Genomic DNA, 26154 nt, shown 5'->3' with positions numbered 1-26154 from the left:
GCGTTTATGACACCAAAGTTTGTGTTCGTCATCAACAAAGAAAGAACGAAAAAATTTCTGTAAACTGGAACGAAGCAGAGACCAGGGAGCTCCTTACTATCCGCGCTGAAGCTGAGATCATTCACCACCTTTGTGGAACAGTACGCAATGCGTTAGTGTACATGTTTTCGACGCATACGTTACACGTCTCATCCTGATGTCACGTGTCTTTACGGGCAAACTGGCAGGTCCAGTAGTAATACAAATATTTATCTGGAACTATGTTATGGAATCTAGCATGTATAAACCTTAATTAAACAATTTAGTAATCAATTAAAAAGGTATTTATACCTGTATTATATAATATTACACTGTAGCCACATTGGACCAGCTTGGAAAATGCATGGACGATTCACCTGCGGGCGCCATCTTCTGGCGAGACGCGGGAATTCATTCGGGGCGACCATCACAGTGCATTATGGGTATTCTCTAGCCGTTGAGCCCAGGGCTGTGTTCGAAATCGCCCCTTATACCCTTAAATTGGCCAATATTTGAGAGGGCAGCTTTTTGCAGTGGTGCCAGAAACCATAGTGGACATTATCTAGTGCACTTATTTGATCCTACAATGCACCGCAATAACGAGTGAACGACTAATGTACGCTCAACGGCTAAAGAATACCCATAACGTACTGTGAGAGTCGTGCCAAATGAATTCCTGCGTTTTGCCCGAAGATGCCGCCCACATCTGAATCATCCATCCATTCATTTTTCAATGTGGGTACAGCGTAACATCATAGAGGTCTAAAGTCATTTTTAATTATTTTAATAAAGGGTATTATACATGCTAGCTTCCATGACAGTGTTCAAGATAAATTTTTTCATTACTACTGGAGCTGCTAGTATGCTAAGATTCAAATGATTATTAGACCGCAAAGCGGCAACCCTTCCGGCACACTCAGTGTGCGAATTTACTCGTTTACATTCACTCCTTCAAGTGGACTATATTAGTGGATTCATAAATGAAGGTATAGGGGGCAATTTCGAACACGGCTCTGAAGTGGGTGTGTCAGATAAGAGAGGCATGCATAATGTGTAGTGCTGGGGGTTCTGCAGGACAGGTTTGAAAACCCCTGTAGTAGTCATCAAACCGCCCTCATCAAAATCACTAATGACCTCCTGCTTGCTGCAGACAATGGCCTTATCACTATCCTCATCCTCCTTGACCTCTCCGCAGCTTTTGATACAGTTTCCCACTCCATCCTTCTTCACCGTCTCTCTGAGCACATCAGCCTCAGTGGCACAGCACTGTCCTGGTTCCAGTCCTACCTCATTTCTCCATCTCCTGAGGTACGCAACCTGGGCGTCATCCTGGACTCCACTCTCTCCTTCCGGTCCCACATCAACAACATCACTAAGCCTGCCTTTTACCACCTCAGAAACATCTCACGACTCCGGCCTTCACTCACACATTCAGTAACTGAGACACTCATCCATGCCTTCATCACTTCCCGTCTGGATTACTGTAATGGTGTCCTGTCTGGACTGCCCACTAAGGTTCTTAGCAGACTCCAGTATGTCCAGAACTCAGCTGCCAGGGTTCTAACCCACACAAAGCCTTGGCAGCATATCACTCCCATTCTTCAACAGCTCCACTGGTTGCCAATTAAGTCACGCATCACCTACAAGATCCTTCTGCTCACCTACAAATCTCTCCATGGACTCTCACCACAATATATGACAGATCTCCTCCACCCCTACACTCAGTCACGTTCCCTGCGATCCTCTGACAAGGACCTGCTGGACACACCCCGCACCAGGTTACGGACTTTTGGGGACAGGGCTTTCTCTGCCAATGCTCCCAGACTCTGGAACAGCCTACCCCTCCACGTCCGCTCTGCCCCATCCCTGCTCATGTTCAAAATGCACCTCAAAACATTTCTTTTCTCTAAGTCCTTTGATTCCTAAACCCCTACCCTTCCCCTTTTTTGTTAAGCGACCTTGGGTACTATGAAAGGCGCTATATAAGTCGAAGTTATTATTATTATTATTATTAGTCAACAAGGCGGCTCCATAGGTGTCAAAATAGAGCAATTGTGTGTGTCAAGTACACTTTGGTGCTAATCTCTCTCTCTCTTTATCTTTCTCTGGGGCTGTTAAGGGTAATCTGAGAATCACATCAATGTGGGCAGGTGTTCGAGTTATGTGTGTTTTCTTTCAGCCAATCACTTCTCTCCTTTTGCAGGCTTTCATTCGACAGGTCCTGGCTGACAAAAAACTGCCATAGGAAGGATTAGAGTGGAGGTGTTAGTGATTGTGCCAGTGTTTTATATTCAATTGCATGTTTTTGTTCGTATTTTTGTTTCATTCAGAACTTAAACAAAAGCATTTTTATTTATCTAAGAACAGGTATCTCATTTTGTTCGTCTCTCTCTCAACAGTGGAATGGTATCGGCAGACTTGTTGTCCACAAGGAAGTGAGCAAAAACGTGTAACTGCTGTGAGAGATGATGGATGCTGTGGACTCTTTGCAAGGCTCATCTCTGGAATCCAAAGCTGAACGTATCGCCCGCTACAAGGCTGAGAGAAGGCGGGAGCTGTCTGAGCGGTATGCCAACTTGGAGGAAAGTTCATCCATGCACACACGGAGGGAAAGACACCGGGAAACCACAGACACCTCAGATCCAGTGCCCAGCTCTGAGCTAAATAAAACAGATGTTTCCTCTGGACTGAGTCAGTACAATAATGATAACGCTGCTCTGAGTGAGCAAGGAGACAAGAGCAATTTTGAGGGAAAGGCCAAAACAAATGCCACACCATCCTCTAACATCTTTGTTAGTCACAGCAACAAAGTAACAAGTTCACATCAATGTCACAGGTGAGTGTCTCAATGTCAATGACCATTGAGTAACAGAGATCTCATGTTTCACTGCTCAATAAATTCAGACTGAGGGCAGCATTTAGACATTGGGAACTGAATAGTCAGGGAGATTGAGCCATGCAGAGGTCTACAACAGGAGGACACATCCTGTTGTTTTGACATCTGAGCTTTTTGTTTTGGATTACATTTACAGAAACTCAGTCAACATGGATTGTTTTTCATTTCTTGGCAAATACAAACTGATAAAAGCAAATGTGCGGGGGTTGGATAGGCGCCATAATTCTACCAGTTTGGAATGTTCTTGTATGGAGAACGGAGTAGAACTTTCTCTTCATTGTTTGGTTCTAATTGTCTACATCAATTGGTCTCAAACTGCCGGTCTGTGAACGATTCCAAGTAATCTTTTAGTTGATTGATTGATTGATTTAAATCCGGATTTTTTTTTTTTTTTTTTTAATAAAGCAACTAACAAATTCATAAAAATAACTATTTGTTAGCATTTTTATATTATATTATTGGCACGGATAAGTGGCTGTAGTAAAGCTCACGACAAAGGAGATACTCAAGGAGACTTTTAATATAATACTCAACACACCAAACAGGAGAAACTCTAGGAGAATGTACCACCGGGGCGCCGTATAGGGGGGAAAAGTTAGGACGATTCCAAGGGCCCCTGACTGACAGGGGCCCCAACAAATACGTAAAAAGTAATTTACATTTTTTATTATATTATACACTATATAAACCATCATCATTGAGTATATTTCAAATAATAATAAAATTAATGATGTCTTTGATTGTACTTATTTTGGCAATAAAAGTTATATATCCCCATTGACCAAAAAGCAAACATCCACCCCCCTGTATCTGCATGAAATGGTTTGGTCCTGCCTTAGCGCACTCATCAGTAGCCGCGTTTCTATTACAGATTTGCGCAGAACTTTTGCGATTTATTTTCTAAATATCGATACAAAACTATTGCGAAATGACGCCGTTTCGATTAACCGATGACTAACTTAATTTTCCTCTCGCGAATAGTCATTTAAAAAATCATGCCAACGGACGTTGGTAGGTTTATATATCCCAGCCACCGCACTAGACATTATTATTATTAACGGAAGGAGACGTAGGCGTGTTATTCAAGCATCAATGGCAAGCTGTTTCTTACACTGTGAGCGGCAGATAGAAGTGAGGAGTTTCTGGGTGTTTCTCCCTCATTTCTGCTTCGATGTCTTGATTGTGGCATTTCTTTGAGGTTTAGAATCCAGTATTCCTGTAATTCGTTAACAGATTGACACCCTTTCTTTTGTCTTTCCTCTCTCTATTTTCTCTCTTTCGTTTTTTTGAAAACCAGATTTTCTTTTCCTATGCAACTTTGTGGTTTCTGGTGTTTCTGGCAACTAAACACCGTCATCCGTGTTTCAATTACCCTTCAAATTGCGCAAATTGAAATGAGGTGGTTTTTCAGGCAATTTTGAAAAATAAATATTTCGCAAAACTGCAATGGAAACGTTTTTTGCGCATTTACACTCACATGATGTAGATGGTGCGGTGTGTTCGGACAGAATACGAGACGAGTTGTTTATTAAATTCATAAGACAAAAGAATTACAGGAATACTGGTGTATTTCAATTTATTTTTAGAAGCTTGCACACACACACACACACACACACACACACACACACACACACACACACACACACACACACACACACACACACACACACACACACACACACACACACACACACACACACACACACACACACACTGTTTTGTAGCACTATAATAACCATGATGTGGAAATTCCGTTTTACACGTCAACTTTATTTTGTTGTTGGCATATATGTGCAGTTAAGTTAAACAATCTGATGTTTTTATTCTTTTGAGATGATGATGTTCATTTATTTTGATTAAAAAGCTAATATATATTTAGTTTTTTTTTTTTTTTTTTTTTTAAATCTGTCATTAATTTTACAATAAAAATACATTGAGACTGTAAAAAGGATTGCTTTAAGGACATTTTTATGGTGGCTTTTAATCTTGCATCAAATAATGAATTGCGTACTGTATGCAGACTTGCATTTACAAATCACCAGCAGTAAATATTGTGCTAGTACTAGTATTGAACTACAAGAAGCAAGACATTTGCAAGCATTTGATCAGAGTTATGTAAAGCATCTGATGGGACGGGTACGTCCTAGAGATCTGGTGACAACAGCTGTGCAGGGGGGGCCCAATGTTATTTTTTTGTCATGGGGCCCAAAATTCCTGGCGGCACCCCTGCCACATAGCACTTAAAGGTCAAGTCAAGAATATTTATATAGCGCTTTTCACAATACAGATTGTATCAAAGCAGCTTCACAGTATTAAATTAAAATAATAATAAAACGTCCATGTTTGGTAATGCTAATCAATAGTATTATTCATTGATTAATTAAATGTAATATCCCCAACTGAGCAAGCCAAAGGCAACTGTGTGTAACTAAAGGTGCTGTGTGTAACTTTTTCACTCTACTAAAGCATAAAACTACCATAATATGTTTGCATATAGCATATATTGAGGAAACATGCTATGGAAGTTAAATAATGGCAAATGTTTTTGAAAAAATAAAGCATGTTGAATTGCACTACTTGAAACAAATATGCATTGCAATAACCATGCTTGCATTTTAATGCATTGTATTTTTAGGGCTTGCATTTTTATGGGCTGAAATTCAACATGGTTGTACATTTAAGCTGTGAATATTTCTATTCAAAACATTTCAAACACATTTTCATTAATAAAAATTCAATAATCCATATTCACCTTTCATATTTCACTTCCAAAATATTCATACTGTTTAAAAATACAACCTATAATATTCAACAGGCAATTTTCGGTCGATTTTATTTCGCTTTACAAATTAGCTTTCACAAATTCAGTGGTTCAAATTCAACAGTAAATTCAACATTGACATCCAGGAACTGCAGGAAAAGCAATAGATTACCGAGCATAATCTCCATCTGCTGTTAATCAACCTCACCAGCAGGTGGTGCAAGCGCGTTTTGTGGACGAAGAACAGAGCAACAGTTAGAGCAAGTAATTCATTCATAAAAACTGATTTATAGAAATGTAAGTGTATTTGTGATTATTATGAGGGCTGTTTTTATGTTTAATTCAGTGTCTTCATGGTCCCTGTGTAGCCTACATGCATCTTTCTCTACCGTAAATGAGATTATAATGTTATTCCCCCGATGCTGATGTACAGAACAAATGATCAAGCGTAGCGTTAGTTCTGGCAGGTCACGTTAGTCAAGCTCGCGTCAGCTGACTCTCAGCTGATCCACATCTACCTATAGGAATATGACGCCTATCACCGTGTACATAAATAAGCTCCTTCAGTATTATCAGCAGCTATCGCATTTCTCAGGAGCTAATTACCCTCTTCCATCCCCAGCTCCTCCTCTCGCCCAGTCAGGAATTGGCATTCTGATTCCCCTTGAATTAAATATATTTGCATACATGTTGGTTATGTTCTGTTGACCCCAAGGGGGGTTTATTGCTTGCTGCTCTCCCTGTTCTTATCCATGCTATGCTGCATGGATGCGCAGGGAGTTCTTGCCCAGAACGGAACCATACCGCCAATCCAAACTGTATGCTTAATTGTCAATCATATTTGACGATAGTGGTCCTGACAGAATTCATTTGAGGTAGACATATTTATCTTGGTTGTTTAGTTGCATTAACCTTATATCTCGGCGATGTGCTGCAGTACTAGGGTTTCCCTCAATAATATTCAGGATTGCTGGACATATAAAATGCTTAGTTGAATGGACTAATACAGTGATATAAAAGACCAAACTCACACCTTATTGAGAAGGCTGTACTATATGGCTACAGGCAAACAGATGGACTCAGAATATTAACTTAACACGCAAAGTTTCATGCTAAGCGTTTCCCATTGAAATACTGGTTATAAAGTTGACTTGATATTGGACATTCGCACATTTAGGGACCGTCTCTAAAGTTACATACAACATTGGTATACACGTTTCTCAGCCAGTACCTCAGTTTCTGGAGCACCAGTATGTTGAGGTCATCGATAAGAGTAGAAAATACATTTTTGGCTCATGTGGATGAAAGACAACAACTCCCAGAATGCACTTGCTTTGCTGCCCTACGAGGCCACTCCCAAGACATGCCTACCGGTAAGAGCTCAGTTAAACAACTAGGCTAGGCTATTAGTTGACTCTAAACTTAAAAGACGGCTTTTTATTGTGAGTCTCTGTGACAAGTCTGCCTGGGATTGTCTGGAATTGGCCCAAAATGTGCGGGATTCGACTTTTGCGTTCTACAGTCGCCATTCATTATGTTAACTGTGGCTAGCAGGACAAGGTTGAGGGCCAGGGGAGAACGACGCGAGGCTGGCACTGTGATTACTGATGAGTGGCACCTCTGAGACGCACCGGTCTCGTAGGCTATCTCTCAGGTAGAAGCGGGAATTTTCTTAGCAATGCTAAAACGCACATCAACCGATCACTTGTTTAGCGTTCATGTAAAAACTACATTCAGATTCACCAATCGGAATGAATTCAGTTAGATTGAAACAAAAGGTGTGCATGTAAACAATGAATGGCAAATGCAGAAAGCAAAAGCCGAATCCCGGACATTTTGGATGTATAGTAACCCCTACTACACAGCTTTCTCCACAGAACAAAAGCCTGTTAGCTTAGCTTCCAAAAAAAGATGGCTGACACTATTTGTACATTCTCTGAGTGAGATCCCACCCTATATGGGCGGTTTGAAAACATGCAGAACTAGCTACTACTACTGGCTGTAATCTCTAGCCTCTGGCCAAAAAAATCCTCAGATAACGCAAAATGACGATTTTTGCATCATCTGAGGATTTTTTCAGACAAAAAATACATAAATCTCTCGTCTCAGGGGGACATGAGGGAGGGAAGCATGGTAATTCAAAAATACTACAAGTTTTCTACTGATACAAAGCTTAATGCTAAATGCTGAAGTATTCCTTTAAGCACCAACACTTTATTATAAAACAATTATATTTGAAACTACAGACTTCTTTGTAAATATTACTATAAATTACAGCAACACCTCCCCCTTTGCCTTTAAGACGAGGTTCATGTTTATAACAGTAATCTTGGAGTTGGACTCATTTAAAGTAATGCAATTGTTTGGTTTTAGACAGGTTTCTGTCAAACACAGCACATCTAGGTTATAGTCTGTAATCATATCATTAACAATAAGTGCATTTGAAGTAAGGAATCAAATATTCAGCAACCTGAGCTTTATCATTTGTTCATTTGTATTATATCTGTTTTTTATTTGTTGAAGTTCAATTAAATGTTTACCCTTAGATGGGTTTGGAAGTTCTTTGTATTTCCTAATTCGGGGAACAGACACCTATATGATGATATCTTGGTGAAAGAGGCTCTATGTTTTGGGATTTATCTGACCTCAGTGATGTGAGACAGCTAGCAGACGGTCGGTTTAGCCAGTCTGTCTGCTTTCTGACCTGATCTGCTAACTATCTCATCACTCCTGTGGACAGGAAGGGGCCAGAGCAAATTACAGTGCCTGACATCGTACTTGCGAGTTCACACACCTCTTTAACGTTAATTTTTGTGATCTCCGCCTGGCGAAGTCAGATAATCTTGGGAAATTTACGATTAGCATTAGCCAGCACTTTTAAATTTGCTTTGATGTCAGGTGCTCTGGCTCCCGGCAAATATGTGACTATGGTACTGGTGTCTCTATTTTCACGTTCCGTGTAAAATAATCGGCAATAACTAGGGCACATTTAGCAGGATTCTCAGTGGGTGTTTCATTGAGTGGGGAGAATCTATTTGTTATGGTAATCGTAACGGAAGAGCGGTGTTTTGTCCCGTGACTACAACATCTCACGGTCACCCGATTGCCCTGCAGCACAGGCTCTACTTCAGCCGGAACCGAACAATGTACAGAGTTCACTAAGCTAGTCGCATCCAAAGCAGTATCTAAAGCCCTTGCACTCTTACAATTCGCCTTTGACTAAGCCACGCCCTATAATGTAGATTGACCAATCACAGCGCAGTCAAGAACGAGCTCCCACAGAGGGTCCGACACTTTTTCACGGCGCTCCATTGACTTCAACGCAGGAGGCTCATATTTTTGGTCTCGGCAGGCTATTACGTCGTCGTTTTATAAAAAATATGGTTAAACGTTTGTAACAAGGTTAGATGTTATGGGAAGAAGGAGGCGGGAACCGGCGAACGTTCAAACATTTTAATAAATAAATAAACAAATACAAAATGAAAGTATAAGCCAGCAGTCCCTCGCGGACGACTGGTGGCTACAGAAATAAAACACAACACAAACACAGGCCTGTCCTCTCTCGATCTTCACTGTCGTTGCTCCTCCTTTTATGCCTCCGCTCCTCCGTGAGAGATACGAGACCGGTGCGTCGCGCAGGTGTCGCTCATCATTAATCACACCACCGGTCTCGCGCCGCTCTCACGTCCTTCGACCTCGTCCTGCTCGCCACATACTCCCATCGCCCCTCGCAGGCCGGGGGGTACCCACGAGACTGCGCTCAACTCCCCCCCTCCCCCTCCCTCCGGGGGAACCGATCACGGTGGCCGCGGGACGTGGGGTTATGGATAGACGAGGCGAGAGAAAGGAGACGGAAGCATGGAGCGACAGTGACGAGAGAGGGGAGAGAGGAAAAAAAATATTGGACCGGTTCCCACAACGCGCTGTCATCTGGACCTCCACCAGCTGGGCGATCTTCTCCGCGGTGCCTGGCAGTGACGCTGGATAGCCCTCAGTGAACGGCTCGACACTCCGGCCGCCTGGTGGACGGCGACGACTCCTCCGGGTTCGGGCAGACGGCCGGAGTCCCCTGTTCCCTGCTCCTCCCCGCCATGGCGGATGGCAGCAGGCTCCGGCCCACGGCGAAGGGCGGCGACTCCTCCACTCCCTCACGGACGGCAGCCGCCCCTCCAGCACCCAGGCGACCGGCCGCGAGCTCGACCGTCTCCCGGGCAACTCCAGCGCGCCGCCTCGAGCGTCCATGGTGACGGAAACTGCCCACCATGCTCGATGGCACCACGGATTCCACAGCGGCGAGGGCTCTTTGACAGCACGTTCCTCCTCCTTCCCGGGTTTCGGCACCAGTGTAACAAGGTTAGATGTTATGGGAAGAAGGAGGCGGGAACCGGCGAACGTTCAAACATTTTAATAAATAAATAAACAAATACAAAATGAAAGTATAAGCCAGCAGTCCCTCGCGGACGACTGCTGGCTACAGAAATAAAACACAACACAAACACAGGCCTGTCCTCTCTCGATCTTCACTGTCGTCGCTCCTCCTTTTATGCCTCCGCTCCTCCGTGAGAAATACGAGACCGGTGCGTCGCGCAGGTGTCGCTCATCATTAATCACACCACCGGTCTCACGCCGCTCTCACGTCCCTCGACCTCGTCCTGCTCGCCACAACGTTGTGCCTGGGGCATTTGTAAAACAGATACGCGTTTCCCAGAGAGGTTGGAGGGGGTGTCCGTTTTTTCCCCTTCCCGAAACCGAAGTTAAATACTGACAAGTGTCGTCTTTGGATTAAACTGTGTGGACGTCCTCAGTCAGCGAAACCCCTCAAGGATCAACAAGCTCACCTTTGCTCTAAGATACATTTACCTTTTAACCTTACTGTGAAGTTATACTAGTTACACAGTTTTATGCTGGTTTAGGTTATGATTTCGGTTCTCTGCCCTAATTGTTGATACGCTAGCACACGCTGCTAATAAATACAACTTTATACTCGCGTAGTCCGTTTGCTTTGTAAATAATAACGATTATAGAAGTGAATAGAGACCTACCCAGCTTTGTATGAACAGTGTTTCTCCTGATATTGTTAGTCCCAGCCTCCGTCTCGATTAGGATATTCGGTGGTTCATTTTTTGACTGTGACCGTTATGCTTTTGCCTGTATTTGGATGCCTTGTTGCTGCTTGCGTTTCACCGTATGTCTTGAATAAAGCCTTCAAACGCATACTGCAAACACTTTTGCCTACTTCTTATCGGACACTTTATTTGCTGCTTTATAAAAGTTTGATAAAATTCCAGCAGGAAGAGCCGTCACAGCATAAGCCATGTTGATACCAAACCAGAGCCCAGATGAAGTTGTCGGAGGTAGCAACAGTAACTAAGGGGGGTGGGGCTTAGCCAAAGGTGAATTAACCTCAATTAAAGTTTGGATGCGTGTCTATAGTTCTGAAATCTTCTCCCTCAGCCTGACTATCTCCCTGCATTTATCACATGCAAATGCTGTGCTGACAGAGAAGGCTATGCTACATGTTACATAAAGTGCAAGTGACAATAAGAGGAGAAGATGACATGACTCACCGTGTTTGTTGACTGATCGTACTCACCACAGTTTTTGGATATGTAAAAGGCGCGCGAGCAAAATAAATAAATAAAGAGCGCACGGATGGCACACTAATTGGCTAGCGAATTACTAGCGTGTTTGTGCTGGCAACACTTTAGATTGAAGCTTGCGATGTAAGGTTAATATGTGATGTTGAGTAAGTTATATTTAGCAGTATAAACAACAGGGAATGATAGTAAATAATGATTCAAAACAGAAAGATGAACAAAGCTTACAGACGCAAACCAAACTCAGCAGAGCAACAGCAGCAAGGCAGACAGGAGCAATTGAGCAGGAATTTACATGTAGAAAACATGTTAACACATGAATATAAATTTCTAAACAATTCCATTTAATTTTAGAACAAAATTCAAGAAATAACAGCACAAACTAAACCAGCAAAAATATTTGACACACACACACATATATATCATTATAAAACCACAACTAACAGGAAAAAAAACAAGTTTTTTTAAGACAGCACATATGGCTAGAGGCTTATCTACACCCAAGGCTGTATGTTAGAACTAACATAACTATATTTAGCTAATTGTAATGAAATAAGAACTGGCAAAATTGTAGATCTGTAAATGTAAAGCTATTTCAAGATGTAGGGTATAAACTAATGTGACTTTACATTACTTAAAGACCCCCCGTGGTAAAAAACCAAGCTTTGTTTTTTATTTGTCTGTGTTTTAAAAAAAATATACTTTCAGACAAACCATTGCAAATACATAAGTCATCACCATTGCAGAGTACTTTCTCCTTAAAATGGCACTGAACCAAAATCTCAACAACGAGTTTCTGACGTCACAAACTACTTTGTAACCAATCACGTCAATGTGTGATCATCAACGAGTGGATCTCTGAGCTGGTGTGAATAAATGGAGACAGAGCATATTGCATATTCATAGAACCGCGTATACTGAGTCAAGAGTATATAGTTTACATTCAAGCTATTTTAAAGCATGAATCCTTTTATTTTTTTCAAGGAAAAAACATTTAAATATGTAATTTTGGTGATCATAGATGAGTTTTAAGTGATACAATTATTGACTACAGGGGGACTTTACGATTACTTAATCTGAATTAGTCTGTGGTTTCCTCCAGATTTGTGTTTTTAGGTAGTCCTTAATTTTTGTTTTATTGTTGAAGTGGTCCACCACTTAAAGGCTTGGATTTAGTCTATAGATACTGATGTATGATGTGCTTTATTGCAATTTGTAGGCCTGACATCCATAAGAAATGTTTTGTATCTTTTAGATGAAAATGCAAATTTCAAAAGAAACTGAGACATTTCTGACCTGTAAGTCATGATATAACCAATTATTTGTACTTGCCACCAGCATGTTGCCCTTATCTGATTTGTTTAAAGTTCTGTGGTGCAGTCACTTGCTTTTCTAGAGATTTACAAACATGCCAGCTTTACTTATTACCTCATTAAAATTGTTAAGAGTTGCATGTTGTCATTGTTCATTCTCAGACTTAGCCACTACACGTTAAACCAGCCTGTCCTGTCCCGGCATGTAACTGTTTAGTATTTAGTTGTCTGTATTGTAAGTGTCTTATCTGGTTTGTGTAGGCGTATGTGTTAAAGTGAAAGTAAACCTGAATGGGACGTTGAATATCACTGACAATGGCCAAAGTGCATGCGATTTATGAGGTGACGCAATGGTATTCTTTAGCTATTTTCTCAGGTATGTTTAAGAATCGGTGAGATTGTGTGCTGCAGACGTGTTGGCGGTGGATTTGATCTGACCACATGATATTCTGCCTTGGTAATCTTTCGATCAAAGAGGTGTTATCTTTGAGCATTTGCACCTGTAATTTAAATTAATATGGAAATCTGTACTACCAAAAGTTTGTCAAAAATTTTAATTACTTTTTAATCTAAAATTACCCTATTTCATTTCAAAACTAAATTCAATGGGTGGGTTGGAGCGGAGTGAATGATAAAGGAAAAGCAGCCAACAACTGCCCAGCACCAGCATGCATGTCAATACAGTTTGAAAAAAGCATCTGAGGATGCACCTCATTCTGAAGAATGTGTAGATGTTTCCAAACTTTTGACTGTTATAAGATAAGAGAAATGATGTTGGATTTTTTTTTTTTTTTTCTCTCATCTGTTTTGTGTTATAACAAATGCAGCCATGTGGCAATACAATACAATACCTTTGGTAAAGGAAAGCTTAAAATACAGAGTTGGTTCAAATTAAAATTTGTGTTGCAAAGCTCAGACTATCCTGACCTGTTATAGAGTTCGAGTAAAAATATGAGATATACTAAATGAGAAGAATCTCAGGATCTTAATAGATATGTGCTAAATGACTAGTAGTGGAGGGAAGCAATATACAACCGGATTATGTGTACCTGTGCAATTCTGTCCTCTGAAAACACATCCAGCATGTCTAATAGGGTTCAGCTGCAGGCTGCTGTAATATCAAGGCCGTTCTTTATGAATGAATGAGTTGGGTCATGCTTTTTCAACCCCTTACCTACTCTTTCATCAAATGTTTTCATTTCCTCTGCTCTTTCTTCTATTCTGAACTTTATTGTTTGACCTTCCCAAACATCCTATTCCATCTTTTTCCTATATTTCTTCCTCTGTTGCTGTTGGCCAGGATGAGTGCATCCAAGTCCTTTGACCTCTCTCAGAAACCCAACACGTCAGGTTCAAGGAATGGATTTTCAGAACATTCCTGGGGCAAAGGATAGTTCTTGCCCTTCCAGAAATTGTCTTCAGCCAATCAGCATTTCTTTACTCACCCTCATGTTGTTTCAAAACTGTACTGTATGCTGTATTTTGTCCCCATAGAACACAAAAGGACTGCAGCAGTTGGTGATCATGAGCTGACAAGGTCCAAAAATAATATATTTTGAATATATTATTGAAACATATATTTGAATAACTTATATTTGGTCTGTTTCTCACACATTGATAATCACCCCCTCTGCTGCAGCTTTAAAATCAGATTAGAATGTTGCTCAAATGCTCATAACCAATTCCCATGACATCAAACCTGTGCCATAAGCACCATGTGGTCATGAAGAACTTATGAAAAGTTCTACAGTATTTGAAGATTTTTCAGGTCGTTTTGTTTCACTGCAATAATAACAGCAATGTGCCTTTGAAAGGACATGAGAGTGAGAAAATGATGACAATAAAATGTTTGGGTGAAGGTGAACTTCCTTTAAAACTTTATACCAAGAACAAACACGTTATTACAATTTAAGAAATTTGCAAACAACAATATGTAGTATTTACATTTTATATTATTTTTGTAATTTTCTGGAAAAACTTTGGATAGCTAAAAAATGTGGATGTTGTGTAAATCTCCCTTTAAATTTGTCATGTTATTTAGAAGCGTTTCACCCAGTGGGGTGTCTCTTACACATTTATGCCATGTTTCTCCCCTAGCAGTAACTTGTACACTCTAAACACAGAAAGCTTTGTTTGTTTCTCAGAAATGTTAGTTGTATGAGCATTGATTCATTGTAACACAACCTTTGGTGAACTCTCATAGGGAAAAGAAAACTCTACTAGTATGGTAGTTCGTGGCTCTTTGTGCTTGCCTTGGGTGTAGATAAGCCTCTAGCCATATGTGCTGTCTGATAAAAACGAGTTTTTTCCTGTTAGTTGTGGTTTTATAATGACATGTCACATATTTTTGCTGGTCCTGTGTGTGCTGTTATTTCTCGAATTTCGTTTCTATTCCTGTTTTTACATGTTCTCTACATGTAAATGTATATACATACACACACTTTTTTTGTTGTTTTTAAATAGTCAACAGGCTTTAGTTGCTTCACAGCATAAAACAGCTGTGGGTCCGATCAACAGGGTCCATACACAGTGTTCACTGCTCCTTATTCACTGAGCACGGGATAGCGAATATGTCTATTCACTAAATAAGTTCATTTGGAACACCCTGCAAATGTCTATTAGATGCTTGATTCGTGATATGAATATGAATAGAAGGTATGACATAATATACTCTAAATAAATATAAATTACCTTACATTAGTGTCATTTAGATTTGTATAAAATAAATCCATGTGTGTTTAGATAAATATAAATGTATTAAGTATTATAAATTTAAGTAATATAAATGTGTCTTATTTGAAAGCGGTAAACTAAATGATAAATATCTGTTTTTTCATATTACACACCTTTTATCTTATTAAATATATTATCATATATTAACCATAATATGATAGTTACATTGTAATTGTTGCGTCTCTTGTACTTTATCCTTGCGAACAGCTGTGTACAAAACCACACGTGAATAATTAAATGGGAGTAATAATGCCGGAACAGCTACTCACCGCCTGAATTTATTTCAAACGTCTCTATGTAAATAACTGGTGTGTATATTTCCCACTTCCTGTGATTTTCCAGACCAAAAACGTGATAGCTGCACACAATACTTTTTAGGTGTGAACTAGCTTATGGCCTCGAAGCATTGATGAACTAAAAGGCACACATTTTTAAATGTATGGTTTCATCTCAGATATGTGCCTTTCATGATTTATTTGTTTTTCACAGATTTATCCAAATATCGCAGTGTTGTGCAAAAAGTCCATGACACAGCCTGCATGACTGTAAAGGAAATTACAATGACTTTACAAGTTCTAGATTGACCTGTTGTTAGTCTTTACAGTGCTTGAATAATCCTTTACCAATGTGTAGCAGATATTATGTGTTGTGTGTGCTTTCTCATGCTTTTATCAACCACCGAGTTCCCATTCTTATCTGCCTTAAGCAGGACAATGGAAATGCCGTGAGGGGCGACAAAGCGGTGATTAGGTTTCAGGAGCAGCTGTGTCATCTTTTGTTTGCTTGCCACATATTAATTCATAAGCTCATTAGTCTTTGCCTTTCTCTTTCTCACACACAGTCCACTGGAAGCAGAGGAAGCCCAGAAGCCACAGGGTAAGTCTCCTTTCCTTTCATTGGCTTCAAAGAGCCCCTTTTTGAAACACAGAGTTCCTTTCTCTTGCCTCAATTGTGCCACACTCTCCCTTTTTAAAAGAGCAGAGAGACAGGGATGTACTCACATACAGCTGGAGAAAATGTTGTGAAACACACAAACAGCCTTACACACATATGTGCACATGTGTAATTGTGTATACAGCCATCCTGTTCCGCTAAGAGCTTCACTTCAAAGTTGTGATACTCAAAGTAGACCCAGACCCCGAGTGGCCTGCAAACCACAATCTAATTTTTTTTTTTTCCTCGGAAAGGGAGTTTCCGTGTTTAGCATATTTGTCTACATTGGATGAGTATGTTGCATCACTTTTGATTTTGTTGTGTCATTGTCTTGTTCATTATGGTAGAATTTTAGGTTTTTTCTTGTCAATTGTTTATAATATAGATGAGGTATTTGCTGGCCAAAGACAATAAATTAGGGATTCATATAATATATCTGCATCACATTGTTATCTGTCAATAATATTTTTTTTATTTGTTATTGGAAAATATTAGATCCGTTCAAAGATTGGGGTTCAACACATTTTGCTCTAAAAGTCTATTATGCTCTTAATCTCCATTTATTGAATAACAAATACAGTAATATTCTAAAATATCATTACTACTTAAAATAATGAATTTCTATTTTAATATATTTTCAAATGTGGTTTATATCTGTGATGGCAAAGCTGAATTTTCAGCAGTCTTTATTCAGGTCTTTGGTGTCACGTGATTTCTCAGAAGTCATTCTAATATGCTCATTTTATGCTTAAGAAACATTTCTCATTTTAATATTCAGACCTGAGATTTTATTATCATAAATATATATTAATTATAATAATATCTTTTTGTAAACTGATGTGTCCTTGCTGAATGATATTCAGTATGTATTCATTTCTTTGAAAAATAAAAAATCTTACTGACCCCAAACCTGAGTTGTAGTGTATATTAGGTGATATTGGATATTTAATTGTACATGGTCTTTTCAGCTTATTTCTACACTTAGATTACCTTTAGAGTTAATATTTGTTAACACATATAATTTAATAACACTGATAAATATAATCTTTTACGGTCTCAAAATGAAAATCTGTTTTTCATACTTTCACTTATAAAAAAATAATGATTTTTTACTGTTTACATTTTTTTTAACACATCATGGAATCTTCTTCTTTATCCTAGCGTGTATCCCATATTTATATAGGGTCCCCTTGTTTGCATGCTTTGCATGACCTTGGCACCTTTCCATATTGTTTCTTGTATAATGCAGGCGGTATCAACGCACCGGGTTCTCAATGAGTTGGCCAATTTGCGGGTTCTTCCAGTATGCGTCCACTTTTCACGTCGTTCGGGCGGGGACGGCGTGCGTCGCCTGTGGGGGACGCCCTAGCATTCGGATCCAAATGTCGTTTTGGCATTGCGTTTTTGATGCAACATGAATTTTTGGTCAGCCGACACATCCCACCGTCTGTCACTGACCGTTGGCCCGATCAAATAAATCGTCAGTTTCCATCACATCATGGAATAGATGATTAATTTTGGCCTTTTGTTAGTTTTTGTTAATAGTATCACATAAAATATTGGCTTTTGTGGTATATTTAAAGTATAATGTGAATTAATGAATCATTCACATTAAGACCATGAATATGTATTAAAAGTCAATAGGCTCCTTTTTGCACTTACAGTATGACTTATGACTGTTTTAATAAACAAGGTAATTGAAATGTTCAGTAACCAACAACCACAGCTACATGTAAGAACAGACACATTTTTAAGCCACATAAAGTATGATTACTTTCAGGTCTGCAAGTGGCCCCCAAACCACGTAATTCGAGTTTCCCTACTTAATGGGTTGGTTTGAGTGATCACAGTTTCTGTGTGCTGTATTCTAGTATTTTCTTCTCTAATCTGCTGTAGAGTATTTTGCAATGAGGTCATTTCATTTGAATGTGTGAACTCAGCAGATTTTAGGATTTGTCCACATCATTGATGCCTGTGGAGGAGTTGGACATTTTTGTGAAGTCCGCTGCCATTTTACTGTAAAATCAACGTGGAAGCGGGTTGATTAACAATTTTGACTGACAAAGGTTTCAACAGCAGTAATCCTTTGTATTGTGTGACTCACAGACCTCCCCTGTTGTTAAACTGGACTATAAAATAAGTAGGGATGCACCGATCCGATACTTAGTATCGGTATGATACTGTCATTTTTGCCGGATCGGGTATCGGTCAGACGAGGCCAATCCAAATCCGATATTGTATACTATTCTGTGTTATTGTTAAACCCCACAAAAGGCACAAAAACATTATAAAGCACCATAAAGTTTTCTGCACTATATTATAAGTGTTCTGAAGTCATTATATAGTATAATGTGAGATCGAAATTAATATGTAAGTCATTAAATTCAAGATCACGTACATTTTTCCCTCCGGCTGTCAATCATTCTCCATTCAACATTCAAACAGCGCGTCGCGTTCGGTTACGACAGTCATCACGATGAAACTCTCTCCAAGATGATTCAATGTTACTATTATTATACTTGATCTGTAGATACAGGTCTAACGGTTTTGCATAAAACAACTTTATCTTGCTGGACTTTATTGCTGTAACTTAATCATGTTACTTTCTACCGGGGGCCGATACCATGAAGCCAGTTTAGGTGTCTAGCCAGCTATGTTTCAGTTTAGTTTCCGCCAACCCTAGGTTTTAGGTACTATGAAAGTAGCTCTGCTTTAATCGGTGTTCGTCGCCATGGTATCTTACGCTGCATGGCTAACCTGCTCCGGGGCAGGTTATGTTCTGGATTCGAGATCTCAGACTGAAGTTTGACCAATCAGCTGTGAGCAAAGAAATATATAGGTGACATAATTAATTCCCAGTGTCTGTTGCAATGGCTTCACCTTTTGGACAACTCGGCACAAATCGTTAGACGAGCACTTCGCAGAGAAAGAGTTTTTAGGGACAGACAAAATTCCCTTACCTTTCCTGCTAGTTACTTGTATGAAAGATACAGATTTTCTGCGGAAGGAATATCTTATCTTTGCAAACTTCTTGAGCCGCACATGAAGAATTTGACACGTTGAATCCATGCAACTACTGTACCACAAATGGTATTGCGTTGCGTTTTTTTGCAAGTGGTACATACTTGCATGGTCAGTGATGCACAGAACCTAGGGGAAAACAAGGTTTGTCGAACCATTCGCAAGGTGGTCCTCGCTCTGCAGGAGTACATTAATAGTTTCATTAATAATGTTCCCCGGACATTTATCGACCATGTCCATAAAAGAGGGCTTTTATAAAATTGCCGGTAATATATATTGATAGGGTGACATCACATGAACAAATATTTTCTTTCAAAAAGCAAATTTCACAAATGTACTATACAATACAGTACATGTTAAGAATTATTTTAAATATTTTTTTATTATTATTCTGTTAATCTTATGATAGGATTCCCTAGAGTCATTGGACTTACATATTGCAATCTCCAGTGCTCTAGGAGAACATGAGGCAGATTATGTTAATAGGAAGTCCTTTCACAGCCTTAATGTTCAGGTAGGCATACATGCGAGATGATTATTTTCTGTGGGATATATCTTTAAATTAATAGTAACATTAACAAATATAACAATGATCTACTAAACATTTCATCTGCAGATAACTTGTGATCATGAACGTAAGTTTGGATGCCAAATGGCCTGGCTCCAGTGCATGACTCATGAATTTTCTGAGTGTGTTTTGTCAGTGCTTTGAGGAAAGCAAGTTAAATTTGGTACAGTACAAAACACTGTTAATTTGAATTGGGACAGCAAAACCTACACAATGACCCCCTATCATGACCCGCAGACAGGGCCACAGAACCGCTTCAATGTGGCTCTCAGTAAAACCAGAGTGAAGTTAGAGATGACCTTTGGGATCCTAAAGGCACATTTCAACTGTGTTCAGCGCTTAAGAGTCACCAGAACGGGCATCACAGATAGTGGCTGCATGTGTAATTCTGCACAATATAGCCACCATTAGAAAGGAGCGAGAACCACCACAAAGCTTCTCGTCGATGAAACTGACCCAATCACACTTGACCACCCAGCTGGTGCAGATGTAGATGCAATCATAATACAATATTACACTTAATAAAAGCACATTGAAACTGCAGATAGGTCTCAAACTGTTTTATTGGTTTTGTGGTGTAACGACTGAGACAAATCAGACACAATTATTTGGTATATGTACCAAAAAATCTTTAAAACTCACTCTGGGATCTGTGATCCCATCCCCCAGTGAGTGCAAGAAGGTCTTGGTTACCATGACCATGATCAGATAAGTTGGTTTTATGGCTGTTAAAAAATGTGGTCACATGCTCAAGACAGAGACAATGGGGGAGACAGAAACAATCTTTAACCCTCTGGGGTCTAAGGTGTTTTTGGGGTCCTTGAGATGTTTTGACATGCCCTGATATTTGTATTTTTTTCAGTTGCTTATAAACATATTAATGGCAAAGGTGTAATTACACTATATTTAGCACGAACATGATTATCATAATATGTGAGCAACATGTATGTACATGTTTGTATTTTTGAGAGAATATTATTTATGCGTGGTTATTTAAAAAACTCAAACTTAAATGTTCTGATATAAGACCACAAACGACCAACTTCACATATTCCCACAATACTTTTGACTAATGGATGTTGTCGCCTAGAGTTTTTACTTCAAAATTATCTGAAAATCATCCGGGCTAATCGTTCACATTAAACAATTTTGAACGATTTTCAATTTTGTAAGACTTTTTGTTTGGAAAGGCAATATGCAGGTGGGCGTGAATGATCCAACAAGGTCATGAATAATGTCCTCATTCACACCTGAGAAGACAAAGACCTGCTAATGCTGCATACTAATGAGCCTTTCATTCAGGTGTCACTGAGCCACAAGAAAGAATGCAAAGACAACACACACACACACACACACACACACACACACATATATATATACACACACACACACACACACACACACACACACACACACACACACACACACACACACACACACACACATATACATACATATATATATATATATTACAGAATTGGTTCAGAGTTGGAAACATCTTGAAGAAAAGTGTATTTTTCCACAAACTTTGTATGCTTGCAAATTGTATAATATCCAAAGTAAACATTTCTAGTAATTGTGCAGTTAATTCTCATTCGTATTTTCAGAAAGTTTTGGATGTAGGCCATCCTCTCCCCAAATTTGTCACTAATAAAACACAAAAATAATTTAAAGAGAAGGCTTATATTGACCTTTTAAGATTTTGTTTTCACCTTGTAAATTAGGTTTTGATGTGGCAGTAAAAACTTTATAATCTATCCAAACCGAAATGTTGTCTTTCATATTTCGTCTGTAACATATCGTCTTTTATAATATATATTAGGGCATAAATGTTAATTTGCCGTTTAATATGTTGCTTATACAAAGACATTTTATTTCAACGTATTCAGTCGATTTTTACTCATCTCAGTAGGCAATATAGATAGTTTGCTAAAAGCTAAATTCATTCACACAGACACGCGCGAGGTGTAGTAAACAACAGCATGTATATGTGCCGTTCATTCATTCAAACACAGAAACGCGATTCAAAAACAGTCTTTTGCGGTTTACAGACACCATTTCATATCGCGACTAGAACAAAGCACTTACTGATCTGCAGCTGGATCCGTTGTTAGGCTACTGATTCTTGGTTCTGATTCTCTGCTTGCAACAAAGGCTATATTACGATTTTGATCCTGTTACACACTCTAAGCGCTGCACATGCTAAGAAATAATCATTTTTCTGTGGCCATGAAAAACATCCTTTTCTTAGAATAAATGATTAATCAAAAGAGTGCGTTGGACGGACTGATTAATTGATTGTAATATTAATTTAGCTACATTAAGTTAATCCAATAACTGACCCAAATATTTATAATTAATCATAACACGTTATGAGTTATTATTAATATTTCCCCTTTGAACTAACTTGTTACTGTGGGATGGGAGGGAGAAAGAGAGCAAGAGAAAGTTGATTTAATAAATATTCATGCTAAAGTGTTACTTGGTTAAATAAGTTCACATACTGAGATCAGTTTAATCCAGCGGTTTGATCTCCAAATAATTTTTTTTATTTTAATTTGGAGCCTCCTCAGCTCACAGTCCGGCTCCTTTAGTGTGCAGTCTAGCTCTATAGGCTTCTTTTGTAAAGGGCCCTGACTGAGTCGGTTTCCTCCTGAAACATAATTCCACCACAAACATGATCATACAAGTTTTCTGGAGGCTAAACAAATCACAAAAGTTCCTTGACTTCCTACAAACACAGGACTGTAATTTATGTCAAGGGTTTTAAATCCTTACCTTGTTCACATTTCTTCTGAAGCCTATGGAGGTAGAGGCTTCAGTTTCTGGGGCAGGTTGTGAAAAATCCTACAATAAAATAGATGTGTAAGGGCCAGTCCCTTTTTTATGCCACACATTCAAATGTTTGCCATAATAAAAAGCCCAGTGCATTCACCTCAGCAACTGTCTCAGAACACAGAGTGTCTTCATCATTTCCTCCACCATAATAAATAAAGTAGGCCAATATAAAGCATAACTGTTGTAAAGTATGTTTCTGGTGTTCTGTCTGCTGCATACTGACCTCTGTGTGGGATACTGTGTGCATGTGTGCTGGCTTCAACAGGGACACTCTACTAAAGAACATGCAGTCAGCCATATTTAAAACTTAAAAAAATAGTAATGTATTGCACACATACCCCGTGTTACTTGCTTAGAGGAGCCAGCACCAGGGTCAGATTGTACAGCACCTGTAATCCCATCCATAATTGGCCGTCCCTTATTGCTACTCAGAGCCCACTTCTCCGCCACTGTATTCTGGAGGAGTGACCCTCCACCGGTTTTCTGAATTTCACTCTTTTTTTCTGTTTGCTGCAAACAAGTGTTTGTGATTTAAAATGTTCCAGAAATAATAAAAGGTTGTGGTACGTAAATACTCATCACTTTGAATTATATTTTTTCTTTATCTGCTGTCAAGAACTTTTGGAGTTGGGGTTGCATCTAAAAAACAATGAATATGAATCTTTCTTAGTATATACATGCACATTTTTAGATATGATAAAAATATAGGGCAGGCTATATTACACGCACATACACATAGGGTTTCACAGGGTAAAGTAACACGGGGCAAGTTGTGACACACTTGTTTTAAATACTTTAAATACCACACATGTCAGCATGACGAAACTTTGTGTATTTAACCATAGCAAAAGTACATTTCTTGCTTAAGTTAATTTTTCATCTCTATTTTTAGTGTTTATTTACAATTAGACAAATCTGATATTATTTTAATCTCCAATCTGTTATTTAAAGGATAATTCCGGTATTTAACACCTTGAGTCTATATTGTAGTTTGTTTTGGATGAACAAGAGTGGTGGACAAAATTTTTTTGACAATGGTTCCTCTCTCGAGTTTTTGACTATAAAAGAATTGGCCATGGACCCATTTAACATTGGAGTCAATGGCCATGTCCGAAAATGTCATTAAAACTGCCAATAATGTTCGTTTACAAAACTGTTAAACTCACCGAGTGGTTAGTGGTGTTCGTTGATGATTATAAACAATATACCGTCGCAATATATGATTCCAATCCGTTTATTTTGCTATAGTAGAACTATTTTTTCAGACACTTCACAACCGTGTAACTTCCGCTCAATATTTGAATCTGAAGCATTAGCACACTCCCGACCACTTGATGGCGATAACCGATGTTTATGTCTCACGGGACACTCACGGTCACAGTCGAGTTCAACTTCATATTGCACTGGTCAGTGGTCACGTCTTTCAATATTTTCAAGGTTTTGTTTGTTTATTTCGCTTACTCTCCCGGAGCACAGTTGCTCTGCTCGCTAGCCTTATGAGAAACAGAATCGAGCAAAAAGACTACATCGACCAAATGTAAACAGCCCCCTTTCCGTTTCCGGTAGCGTATTTATATTAACGAGCACTCAGTCCTTCAACAGAGTTCAATGGGATTTTACAAAATGACGAATAAAACACGACAGAAACTGTATTTCGCAACACTTTTTGTTTCTGGAACATCAACTAACATCACTAATCACTCGGTGAGTTGCACAGTTTTGCAAACTAATGTTAAAGGTTGTTTTAATGACATTTTCGGACATGGCCATTGACTCCAATGTTAAATGGGTCCATGGCCAATTCAGTCAAAAACTCGAGAGAGGAACCATTGTCAAAAAAATTTTGTCCACCACTCTTGTTCATCCAAAACAAACTACAATATAGACTCAAGGTGTTAAATACCGGAATTATCCTTTAACAGTTGAGAGAGTTATTTAATGCTTCGCTAACCAGTAGAACTAGCAGGGTTTAAATCCCAGTGCCCGGTTGCATAAAGCACCTTAAGTTTTTCCCTTAAGTATGACACTTAAGGGGCGATTTTCCCTTACCTAAGAGAATAACTTAAGGGTGTTGCATATAATCTCTTAAACGATTCTCTTAGGTAAGGGAAACATTTAAGTGTTTCACGACAGCGATCCTGGATTCACGTTATAAAAGTCTGTTGTTGCCATAGATACGCAAAACACTAACACTAGCGGTTTCATCAAATAAAGTAGCCTAGGCTATCGGAATCATAGACAGTATAGCTATAAACGATCAGAATGGATAAAGAAAACAAAAAAAGAAAGCCTAATTGGACAGAGGAGGAGAAATGTATTCTTCTTGACGAATATAGTAAAAGAAAAACACTTTTGAAAAGCAAACTAAATCCCAATGTAACTGCGGCGAAAAAACAGAAACAGTGGGAAGAAATAACGGAAACAATTAATGCAAGGAATCTTGATGTGAAGAGGACGGTTCAGGAAGTCGTTAAAAAATATGAAAACATCTCTGTATTCGCAAAAAAAGAGCTGAGCGCTTATAAGAAAGAAGCCAACAAAACAGGTAATATTAGACTAACAAGTTACGCTTTTAAGATTGTACCGCACCATGGTGAAGAGTTCGCTAAGACCTAACGATACAAAACTGACCAACAGGTGGAGGACCCCCACCGGCTGAGTTGTCGGACTGTACTATAATGGTTCAAAACATCATTGGAGCTGACTCACCTGTCCTGTCTGGCATCTGTGGAGGTTTAGAGAGTGAGGCTGAACCAGCGCAACAGTGTAACGTTAACATAGAGTGAGGCATTATTGTACTGTATCAGAATATAGCTAACACTAGTGGCTTAAAGGATACATTATTATTTTGACATAATTAGAGACATAATATTATAACATAATGATATAACTGACATTCCTTTCACACTTAGACCCTTACAGCACTCTGAACAAATTCAGCACCATCAGATCGCCAGCAGAGCGCCGTTACAGGCAACCCCCAAGTAATGATTTATGTAGCGATTGGTTCAGCCTATTATTAATCTATTAAATTAATAAATTTAAATTAATAAATAATCTATTATCATTAATCTATTAATAATTAATCCAATGTAGAACAGCTTTAATATTATTTTTAAGATTTCCGTAATTTTCCCCATCACTTGCGTATTTTCAGAAGACCGCAAACATCACCTGCAAGTGCAACCACAACCACAACTAGAGAAGATGTGCTGGAACTGCAGAGAGAGGTTCTACAGCTACAAAAGGAGAAACTGCAGCTGGAGATTGAAAAACTCAAGAAGGAGACGGAAAATCAACAGCTCTATTTCTCAGTTGTGCAGCTGGGGCATGTTGTAACACTGCATTACAATGTGCCCTTATTAGAAATATGCTATTATATTCTATACTTTTATGAATTCTATTGAGAAAACATGAGAAACATGTATATAAAGACTAAGAGTCAAATAATTAATTCTTATTTTGTTTCGAACTAT

General features: G+C 39.0%; 1 protein-coding gene across 4 annotated transcripts in view; it reads left to right on the top strand.

Moving 5' to 3' along the window:
• svild (supervillin d) overlaps window positions 1-26154 on the top strand; it is a 146518-nt gene that overhangs the window by 35901 nt on the left and 84463 nt on the right. For all 4 annotated transcript variants that reach the window (XM_079595178.1, XM_079595180.1, XM_079595179.1 and 1 more), the window contains 2 exons: window positions 2418-2854; window positions 16160-16194. In XM_079595178.1, coding sequence (XP_079451304.1) covers window positions 2484-2854; window positions 16160-16194 — 406 coding nt within the window. In that variant the 5' untranslated portion in view covers window positions 2418-2483. The remainder of the gene's footprint in view (window positions 1-2417; window positions 2855-16159; window positions 16195-26154) is intronic.

The sequence above is a fragment of the Phoxinus phoxinus genome (genome assembly GCF_949152265.1).
Source record: "Phoxinus phoxinus genome assembly, chromosome: 21".
Classification (NCBI taxonomy): Eukaryota; Metazoa; Chordata; class Actinopteri; order Cypriniformes; family Leuciscidae; genus Phoxinus; species Phoxinus phoxinus.
This window is presented reverse-complemented; position numbering and strand designations above follow the sequence as displayed.